The following is an 11909-nucleotide window of genomic DNA, read 5'->3' on the forward strand; positions in this document are numbered from 1 at the left end:
CTAAAAAGAATCGATTCAATATATTTCTTATGTACCTATGGGTGCTATGTTGGATTTGACTTAGATTTCAGATCAATCTATATGGATTGACTGCCTCCATAATATTGTTGCTAGCAAATACAACTAACTTTGGTGGCAGCCTAGGTCCCGATCTCCCCGGGGGTCAAAGAAATTTTTTTAAGGATTCTCAGAGACAGCCGTGAATATTATCGTCTTGTTTTTCTCGTCCTTTCATTATGAACACATAATCAAACTTTAAGAAGCGGGTATAATGTAGCATAAAGAGATAAACCAAATTCGGATAAAACCAAGCCCAAGCCCAAGCCCATACATATGCGTGCCAAACTTATTTGACAAGTAATTTCTAACTCATGCTCAAAGTTTGAGTTCGTATTTGACTCATACAACTGTAGGCAGCTCATGTCTTGGTGTGAGTTAACTAGTATATTTTTTTTAATTTTAATAATTTTATAGGTTTTTATTTTATAAATCTTAATAATAATTGATAACTAGGTATCAGTATACTATGCAAAAGGAAAAACCAATACTAAAAAGTTATTAAAACAAGCTAGCTTTCAACTTAAACTCCAAAATTAAGAAATAAATGCTTTTTTTAATACGTCAAAGTTTTTTTTTTTTTTTTGAAGTAATCCTTCTTTTGGCTTTCTAAAAAGTACAAACGAATTTATACACTTCCAAAATTTGATCATGTAAAACATGTTCAACTTGTGGTAAAATGATGCATAATGCCTCACAAGACTATCATTGAACTGCACTAAAGTTTGTACTTATGATTTCACCCACAGAATCAACATTCCCCACTTACTTCTTCATTCTTCAAAGTCAAATTCATTTTACCCCAATTTACTTCCCATTTAAAAAATGCAATGTTTTAAAAACCGGTTTTTAAATCAAATCGGATTAGGCTAAAAAATGGTTCAACCGGTTGAATCAGGTTATACCGAGCGGTTCAACCGGGTTGACTAGCTAACTCTATAATTTCATAAATTACAACATCAACTCAAAAGTTAATCCAAAAATAAGTTAATCCAAAAATGTATAATTACATATTAAAAGATGATCCAAAAGTAAATCCATAATAAAAAATAATCCAAAAGATATTCGAAAATCATTCAATTTTCCAAGGCATTTGAGGGTTGAATACATCAAGTTCACGCTCGCATAAAAGATAAAATTCACTATTATCGCCATCCTTATCAACTAGAGGATAACTATTTTCGTTTCATACAATATTAAATTAGAACTTTTAGTTACGAATAATCATAATATATAAAAATTACATAAGATAAGTAACATATATAATAAAAATAAGTAACAACCCAAACTAAAATAACCCTGGGCCGGTACTGGTATTACGTTTCAAACTAGTATACTGGATTTTACTACCGGTACAAACCTTATGCCGTTTCACTTATTTACCGGGGTGTTTCGTACCGGATTTACATCTGAAAACGGTAATACCGGTATAACCGGCCGGTATTTACCGGTTTTTAAACCATTGAAAAAATGTATAAAAAATCAAACCTTTTCCCCCCTTTAATGCCTTACAATACAAAGACAAAATGCCCTTTAATTCTCTTGTTTTCTCTGTTGGCTTACTCACACCTGCAAATATATGAACTTGTTTCATTTTCTTGTTTCCTCTTAACTTTCTTGAAGAAAACACAACTTTTTAGGGTGGTGGATGGTGTTTCTTGAAATTCTTGAATATGGGTTTTGCTTTATTTGCCTCAATTGTTGTTCTAACTTTATTCTTCAGGTCAAATCTTGGTCAACAACAAGAACATCCCATACCCAATACAGATGAGTTCTTCATCTCTGAATTCTTTAACAAAATGGGCTCAAATTCATCATCTTTTTCACATATTTTTAATCTTTCTGCACATGTTTGTTCATGGGAAGTTGTGTTCTGTGATGCTGATCAAGAAAATGTGATTGGTTTAATTGCTACAAATTTGGGTCTATATGGTCCAATCCCAGATAACACTATTGGCAAACTCAAAAAGCTTCAATCTTTAGACCTTAGTAGTAATAATATCACTAGTTTGCCTTCTGATTTTTGGAGTTTGAGTTCACTCAAAAGTCTTAATCTTTCAAACAACAAAATCTCCATGAATCTTCCGACTAATATCGGGAACTTTGTTTCGCTTGAAAAGTTAGACCTTTCTTACAACAATTTCTTTGGTAGTCTCCCTGATTCCATTAGCTCATTAACCAGTTTACAAATTTTTAACATCAATCGAAATCGTTTCGATTCCACTGTTCCATTGGGAATCATAAGGTGCCATTCATTGATTTTTGTAGACTTTTCTTGGAATAGGTTCAATGGTGTTCTTCCTGTTGGTTTTGGTTCACTTTCTAAGCTTAAAAGTTTGAATCTTGCTGGAAATGGACTCAAAGGAAAGGCTTCTGATTTTAAAAAGTTGGAATCTCTGACTTACCTTAATATTTCCAAGAATTTTTTTCATGGTTCAGTTATTGAAATCTTTAAGGGGGCATTAGAAGTTGTTGATTTGAGTAGTAATCACTTTGATGGTCATATTTCTCAGGTGAATTTTAGTTCTCATATAGTTTATCTTGATTTATCTGACAATAAGATTAGTGGGAAATTTTTTACTAGTTTAAGTCGAACCCGTAATCTCAAACACCTTAATCTTGCCAAGAACAGATTTTTAGAGCAAAGGTTGATCAACATCAATTCACTTCATAGTTTAGAGTACTTAAACTTGTCTCACACCAATCTAGTCGGCCGAATTAGCAATGATATCTCGTTGTTAACTCGTTTGAAAACACTCGATCTCTCGAGTAATCATCTAAGTGGTAAAATCCCACTTTTGAGCTTGAAAACCCTCCAAAATCTTGATCTTTCATCCAATAATTTAGTTGGGGAGATACCCATTTCTCTTCTGAAAAAGCTTCCATGGATGGAAAGATTCAACTTTTCTTACAATAATCTTACCCTTTGTGATTCTGAGTTTTCACCCGAGACCCTTAAATCCGCATTCATTGGGTCATCACATCGTTGCCCTATTGCTGCAAACCCGAATCTGTTGAAGAAAAAATCCCATATCCATAGGGGACTAGAGTTTGCTTTAGCTTTAACCATTTCAATAATCCTTTTCCTCGTGTCGTTGCTACTTTGTATATTTGGTTGTCGGAAAGAAACGGAAATGTGGGCTGTCAAACAAGATTCTTGCACAGAAGAGCAAGTTATGTCTGGCCCGTTTACGTTCCAAACAGATTCCACCACTTGGGAAGCCAATGTAAAGGTTGCAACTTCAGTGCCTGTAGTGATCTTTGAAAAGCCTTTGCTAAATTTCACCTTCTCTGATCTTCTTTTGGCTACTTCAAATTTTGATAGAGATACCCTTTTAGCTGAAGGGCGGTTTGGGCCTGCTTATAGAGGATTCTTGCCGGGTGGCATCCATGTGGCGGTTAAGGTTTTGGTCCATGGATCCACCATGACTGATCAAGAAGCAGCAAGAGAGCTCGAGCATCTTGGAAGAATAAAACACCCGAATCTTGTTCCTTTAACAGGATATTGTTTGGCGGGTGAGCAACGAATTGCAATTTATGATTACATGGAGAATGGAAACTTGCATAGTTTGCTTCATGATCTTCCTCTTGGAGTTCAAACTACAGAAGATTGGACTTCTGATACATGGGAAGTTGATGAATGTAACAATAACAGGATTCAAAACGTGGGGTCCGAAGGGTTGTTAACCACCTGGCGATTTAGGCATAAAGTTGCATTAGGCACGGCTCGCGCATTGGCATTTCTACACCATGGATGTTCACCGCCCATCCTTCATAGAGACGTTAAGGCTAGTAGTGTGTATCTTGATTACAATCTTGAACCAAGATTGTCGGATTTTGGACTTTCAAAAATCTTCGGTAATGATCTTGAAGATGAGATCACTCGTGGGTCCCCTGGATACATCCCGCCCGAGTTTCTAATGCAAGATGAAAGCTCTTCACCATATGTGATCACTCCAAAATCAGATGTTTTTGGATTTGGAGTGATTCTTTTTGAGCTGATAACAGGAAAAAAGCCTGTTGAAGACGACTACCCGGATGATAATTTCTCAAAAGATGCAAACATGGTGAGTTGGGTGCGAAAATTAGTGAAGAAGAATTGTGGGTCTCAGATTATAGACCCGAAGATTCGTGGGACTGGAACCGAGGGTCAAATGGTTGAGGCGTTGAAAATTGGTTATCTGTGTACAGCCGATCTTCCAGCAAAGAGGCCGAGTATGCAACAAGTAGTTGGACTTCTAAAAGATCTTGAACAGTTATGAATCAAACTTTGAAATGAAATTTGGTTCTTTGTATTGTGTTCTTATTGGTTTTTTTCATCTTTTTGTGAAGCTATGTTTTGTTAGTTTTTTTTTTTTTTTTTTCGTAATGGTGTACAGTTTTTCACCTATCTTATTGACCTTGTATTTGTTGGTGGCATAAACTCTTTTTAAGTTTGATATGTAATTGTTTCTTAGCTTCTTTGTCTTAAAGAGATTTTGCATCCCATCATATTGGCAGAATCTAATAATCTCTCTAACTCACAGTTTAAAGATTTTATAGATTCACTTATTTCACAATGGCAAAATGCTACTTGGTGAATGAATATGAAGTCAACAAACAAAATGAGCTAACGCTTAAAGTCATTTACTTGTTATGTTTACTTTATTATGTATGCTAATGCGTGCCGCCTCAAAGAAACTAAAGCGCTCAAAAGATCTTTTATGATCATGTGAGTTGTTGTCTGTAGTCCCTTAGGATTCCTCGCGGGGTTGTTGCCTTCACGTGCTCTTACGCCTTTTAATAGTGGCTTCTTGTGATTTGAACTTTCTTTTTGTCGATTCAGTTATTACAATTTGTTTTCTTTCAGTTTAATGTATTACGTGTCATACCATGGCCGTGACTTTTAAAAAATAGGGCCGCTTAGGTTTTGTACACATCTTTTGATTCATATTTCATAATTGGCATATTACAAAGACCTAGAGTCTTCCATAATGCAACCTTTTGTTGGCCACAATTGGCTACAACTTTGGATTCTAACTTTGTGTTTAGGCATGGGTTGCAAGGAGCTTTGTGTGAGTTATGGACCACTTCTGCAAGTCCATGCATGAGATGAGGTGCTTTGTTTGTGGTTCATGATAATATGGTGTTGGCCAACCAAAGATTTGGTGCCAACAATTCGTTATGTTCAGCTGTTCACATGCAGCCTTAAAAGACAAAGATTATGGGCCCAAAGGTTGGTTTTTACATAAATGTCATTGTCTTGTTATTCTCATGTGAGCATTAGTTTGGTAATACCTTCTTCTTTGGTAGTGAACACTGAACAACCTCACGATGCTATACACAGTGGCGTAGCTTGAGATTTCCGACCGGGGGTCGAAAACGTATATACCCAAAATTTCTATAGAATCGGGGGGTCGAAAACGTATATACCCAAAAATTTCTATACGAAAGCTACATACATAACACTACTGAGCGAAAAGTTCGGGGGGTCGTGCCCCCCCCCCCCCCGGCCCCTTCTAACCTTCGCCCCTGGCTATACATCTTTACTACCGGTGTAATTTTCTAACAAGATACAAACCATATACAGTATTTGGGGATCTAATAGGTTATGTTCTAGTTTAGGCCGAACCCGCAAACACATTTAGCCAGATGGACCGGGTTCGTGTGTTGCCTTGGTTAACCGCTTATTTTTATATATTTCTAAAGAAACGGGTTGATAAAATAACTTGAACCGGCTGTATCAAAACTAAAAGTTAAAGGAAAGATAAACATCAAGTTTTATAGTTTAAATATAATTATTTATAAATATTTATACATTATATTTTAAATTTATAAATTCATAGTAATAATATGCAATAAATGAAATAGAAAATTTTGGGTTAAGCGGGTCATATTCATAACAACCTGTGAAAACGAGTGCATTATTCATGTGTCCGACTCGGCTTTTGAGTTCATATTTGAGTTTATACAAAAAATTCCAATTCACACTGCAAATCATAGATGAGTACTAATCAACACACTAAATTTAGGAATAATGGATTTTAATAATGCAAATTATTGTCCGTTGGCCGACAACGGTCCCAAATTTAAAAATGCCCACTGGCGGTCCCATCTTTTCACCTATTAGCCTTCAAGGGACCCTGACTAACAGAACCTTAACGTCGTTAGTCTCCGATTGCCTGATAAACGTTTTTGGCCGGAAAACTCTTTTTTAGTCGGATCAATCGGGATTAATCGGATTGGACTTTTTTAAGTATAGTTTTACATATATATATATATATATATATATGTATATATATATAGGGAGAAGATTATGCGAGAACCACCTCTTATTGTGAGAACCGCGAGAACCAATGTGAACACACCAAAAATGCCTAAAAATAGCTAAAAATCACACATAATTTTTTTTTTGAAATTTTTAATATTTTTTATAAAAAAACCGCTACTTTTCGAAGCCAAAAAAAAATTTTTAAAAAAAAATATTAAAAAAAACTCAAAAAAAAAATTTTTTGATTTTTTTTTGATTTTTTTTTAATGTTTTTAGGTGTTTTGGGGGTTTAGTTTTTAGCATTTTAGCTTGGGGGGGGGGGGTTAGGTTTTTTTTGGTGGGGGGGTGGGTGGGGGGGGGTGGGTTTAGGTTTTTTTTTTTTGGGGGGGGGGGGGAGTGGGGGTTAGGTTTGTTTAGGTTTTTTTTTAGGTTTTTTAGTTATTTTAGGTTGTGTTTACATTGGTTCTCAAGGTTCTCACAATAAGGGTGGTTCTCGCATGAGCCCCTCCCTATATATATATATATATATCGGGAGAGGATCATGAGAAAACTAGATATAAATGAGAAAACTGGAAAACTAATTAAAATCCACTAAAAATGAGGGGGAGGGAGACTTTTAATGAAGGAGGGGAACTTTTAATGAAGGAGGGGTAAAATTGAAAAAAAAAATATATAACTTTTCAAACATTTCCCATTTCTTCATACGTTATCATTTTAAAACAAAAATGGCACCATAAGATCACAAATTTTCTTATCTTTCATTCAAGTATATTCGAGCATATTTTTTATGACATAAAAAAAGATTTATGGTGTCGTCTTGTTTTCAACACTATTATTATAGTAGTGCACATGTGCAATATAACATGTACTACAATTGCATTAGATGCTTAAAATTAGTTTTTTGAGTCTAGTTTAGCTTTTAGGGTTAGTTTTTTTGGAGGTTTAGGATTAAGTTTTTGGGTGTGGGGGGAGGGGGGTTTAGGTTTTTTTTTTTTTTTTTTGGGGGGGGGGGGTGGGTGGGGGGTTTAGGTTTTTTTCGGGTTTATGTTTAGGGTTTAGTTTTAGGTTTTTGGGGGGTGGTGGGGTGGGGGGGGGTTAGGCTTTTGGTGGGAGGGTGAATTTAGGTTTTTGGGGGGTGGGGGGTTTAGGTTTTTGGGGGGTGTCGGTGGGGGGTGGGTTAAGTGGTTTAGGCTTTCCGTATTAGTGCACATGTGCAGTACAACAAATAATTTTTTTTTTTTGAAAATTTTTTTCCATACATAAAAAGTAGCGATTTTTCTTTAAAAAATTGTAAAAAAAAAATTGGTATTTTTTTAGGTTTTTTTAGTTAGTTTTTTGGTTTTCTCATTTAAACTAGTTTTCTCATGATCCATCTCTTATATATATAGGAGTCCGCTAAAATGAGAACCACCTCAAGTTGTAAGAACCGTGAGAACTACACCGTACGGGGCGAGGTGGACCAATTTTTTTTTCACAAACGTAGATGCGTGTATTATAAACACATTTGTAAAAAAAAAAAAATTCAAAAAAAAAAAGTTTTTGGGCACCACAAGTGTGTGTTTACGGGTACCGTAAATTTTCCGTTAGGATTTACGGTACCCGTAAACACAAACTTGTGGTGCTCAAAACTACACACACGACATTTTTTTTTGATTTTTTTTTACAAATGTGTTTATAGTACACGTATCTACGTTTATGAAAAAAAAATTTGGTCCACCTCGCCCCGTACGGTGTAGTTCTCACGGTTCTTACAACTCGAGGTGGTTCTCATTTTAGCGGTCCCCTATATATATATATATATATATATATATATATATATATATATATATATATATATATATATATAACTTTATACTTTTTGTTCATAAATTTATAAGTTTAGGAGATAATTTATACTTTTTATTAATAAATTTAAAAGTTTAGGAACCATATATAAACTAGTGAATGATAGAGGGGGTTAAATGTTAAAATACCTAAACTTAAATGTTAAAATAGGTTTATAACTAATATTTGGGCTTTAAACCATGGGCCAGGTTCAAAAATTAGGTTTATTGGGTCAAAAAACATGGGCCCGATTAGTCCGATTTTGACCGACTTTTACCGATTTTGTCTGACTTTTACCGACTTTGACCAATTTTTTTGACCGACTTGGATAAATTTAGGCGATAAGTCACCGATTAGCGCCTAGGCGCCGATTAATCGGCCGCCTAGGCCGATTTCTGCAACATTGACTATAATGAAATCACGTAATCACGCAATGGGTATTCAAAACCACGTAGTCATGTGTTGGGCATTTAAAACCATGTTAACCTTTTTTAAGAAAACTATAGCAATAAGTTGCTTGAAACTAAGAGAATGAAATGCTCGTTAATACGGTGTAATTTAAAAAAAAATATTAACGTATAAAAAGTTAGGGTAAAGTACACTTTTCGTCCTTTATGTTTGTATCGGATTGCAATGGATGACCTTTAACTTCAATAATTACAGTCATAGTCCTTTCTTTGTTAAAAACATTACACACTAGGTCCTTTAGCATTAACTCAGTTAAAATTATCAGTTAAGTCTGATCATGTGCAAGGCACATGAGGGTATTTCGGTCATTTAGCATACCTTTTATTTAAAAATATATATTATAAATAAAACAAAAACAACTTAAAAAAACCATACATAAACCCTTGTCCTTGTGTTCTTCTTCTCCACCTGCCGACACCACATCACCACCCAACGCACCACCACCTGCCACCCACCACCACATCAACACCAACGCACCACCACCACCATTAAAATAATTGTTGTTTCATTGGGGCATTAAGTTTTGATTTAAAAAAAAAATCCAAACATCAATGTTTGTGACCACTTGTTACACCAGATTCAACCTTACCTCTATGAAACCCAATTTGAATTTGCAGTCTACACCTTCAATAAAGCACCATCAACCCATCATCCTAAACAATCATAATTTACACCCATTAAACCATCATCTTCCTATATATAAACTCTTCACACCCTTTAAACCCATCCTCCTAAGTTTTAACAATCACTATTTACTCAAATTTCACTCAACATTTGTAGATCCACCAGATGTTCATCAATCGGATCGGATCCAAAATAACCCACCCGGATGTTCATCAATCGGTCCAAACCTCGAACAAAAAACACAAAACTCGAACCAGTAATGTAGATTCGCCAGGTCCAAAACTAGAACCATAACAAAATAGATCCAGAAGATGTGCAGCCGCCGTCGCTTCTCTTTGCCTCGTCAACCCCGCCGACGCAACCTAGTCACACGACGACGTGTGCAGCCGCAGCACCACCGCCCATCGCTAGTCCGGTAGAGAAGGGTGAGGGAGATCCGAGGTGTGGATTTTGATGGTTGAAGGAGTGTTTATATCTTGTTCAATTAATTAAAAGGTTGAATGGGTGTTTATTTCTTGTTTGATTAATTAAAAGGTTGAATGAATGAGGGAAATAGGAGGTGGGGATTTAATCTGAGAAAGTAGGTGTTGGTGGTGGGGTTGAATTTTCATTTTTAAAACAAAACAAAACAAGTAAATATTATTTACACATATAAAAGACTAATCTATCCTTATGTGATCAGAATTAACTGATAATTTTAACTGAGTTAATGTTAAAGGACCTAGTGTGTAATGTTTTTAACAAAGAAAGGATTGTGATTGTAATTATTGAAGTTAAAGGTCATCCATTGCAATCCGATACAAACATAAAGGACGGAAAGTGTAATTTACCCAAAAAGTTATAGTCATGCGAAAATCAGGGGGGGAGGAGTTCAAGTGAGAAATTACCTGAAGTACCCTTTTGTATTTGTTTCTTCAATTGTTTGATCTTGCTATTTACGTAAATATCATCATTTGTAGCCATTGATTATGTGTAATGTATGATTGAGATTTTCACGTACACTTCGTACGTGAGATCTCTAAGGTATAGTAACCGGTCTCATGTTATATAATTATATAATACTATATATAGCCCTAATGGTTATTACTATTATTATTATTATTATTATTATTATTATTATTATTATTATTATTATTATTATTATTATTATTATTATTATTATTATTATTATTATTATTATTATTATTATTTCTATTTCTATTTCTATTTCTGTATATGTATAAAGAAACCAATTATATACATGATTACATAATTATAAAATATGAAAAAACAAATTATATACAATTTATGAGTTAAGACTGAATTATTCAAGGAACTAAAAAATAAATTGTTTGTAAACAATAATAGCCAAATCATAACCCTTGTATTCATGAGCCAAATCATAACAAAAAAAAAAAAGCCAAAGCATAATAAAACTTTCCTCTTGTAATTATTTTGGAAAATCATTTAGGTTAAATAATGATGAGGATCATCGTGTGATTAAAAATAAACGATAAAACTTTAGTCTTGTAATTACTTTGGAAAATTTTAAGAAATCATTAATATTATTAATATCTATTAATATCAAAAGCCAAATGAATAGTGCCATAAAGGTGATGTTGTGACAACCCGAGTTTTCACAGGTCTTTTTCCGACACGTTACTAGTTGTAATTCTGTTTCATAATTTGTTATGTGTATCATGTGAATAATTAATTAAGTTAGTGTATGATTGATGTATATAAACCTGAGGATTTGTTCTTATTGCATGTAACCCTACTCGACATAATACTGGGTTTCGTCACCTTGTCCGACGAAACCTCCACCTTGTCCGACGAAACCTCCGGCGAAACCTTGATGTTTCGTCGTCATACTGCACGGCGAAACACCAGTTGGGCTATCGACCCAAATAAAGCCCGCACACTATTCAATATGTGTTATTTGTGTGTGTGTGCGGCAATTATCATTTAGCAAACCCTAAACTCCGTATCATCTCTCCTCTCCTCCTTTGAAACCGGCGGTGAACCTTTCTCGACTCGTATTACCCAGTGATTCCGTCTAGCTAAGGTTAGCATATATCTCTCAAAACGTTCTGTTGATCTATTTGTTATACGTGATTGTGTGGTTTCTTTAGTGTGATTTAGTGTACCATGTTGTGTTGCGTATGATGAACAAGAACCAATGTGAATTATGTTATACACCTAGGGTTTCTGCATGATAGAATGTGATTTGAATGAGTTATTGATGACGAGTAATCTGTAGCATGGACTTGTATGAATACATGTTAGTGATTGATTTGTATAATGTGATATTCTGGGATAAATTACATGATCAAGAATGATAAACAAATACAGAATCGAGTCATGTGGAAGTGATGGGAAACTGTTACGAATGTCATCCCTAAGTCTAAATGAAAGACGATAATATTGTTGAATTGTTGATTTAATCGATGAACTGATGATTAGGGTTAATGATTAGAGGATGATTGGAACCCTGCGTATTTCGGAGATTGTGTAACTGTTATGATGGTCGACGAAACCTGGTAAGTTTCGTCATAATGTCCACTCGACGAAACCTGGTAAGTTTCGTCACATGGTAACTCGACGAAACCCTTAGTATTTTGTCGCATGGGGAGTTTCGTCGGGACAGTTTGCATTGACAATAGGTTTTGCTGGTTGAGTAAACTGCATGCATATTAGTGAATGAATA

General features: G+C 34.8%; 1 protein-coding gene across 1 annotated transcript; it reads left to right on the forward strand.

Annotated features, from left to right (window-relative positions):
• The first annotated feature begins 1584 nt into the window (after positions 1–1584).
• On the forward strand, positions 1585–4540 carry LOC110877500 (probable LRR receptor-like serine/threonine-protein kinase At2g24230). Its single transcript, XM_022125648.2, has one exon. The coding sequence runs from the start codon at positions 1731–1733 to the stop codon at positions 4317–4319; it is 2589 nt and encodes an 862-aa protein (XP_021981340.1). The 5' UTR covers positions 1585–1730; the 3' UTR covers positions 4320–4540.
• Positions 4541–11909: the final 7369 nt, after the last annotated feature.

The sequence above is a fragment of the Helianthus annuus genome, chromosome 9 (genome assembly GCF_002127325.2).
Source record: "Helianthus annuus cultivar XRQ/B chromosome 9, HanXRQr2.0-SUNRISE, whole genome shotgun sequence".
NCBI classification, from domain to species: domain Eukaryota; kingdom Viridiplantae; phylum Streptophyta; class Magnoliopsida; order Asterales; family Asteraceae; genus Helianthus; species Helianthus annuus.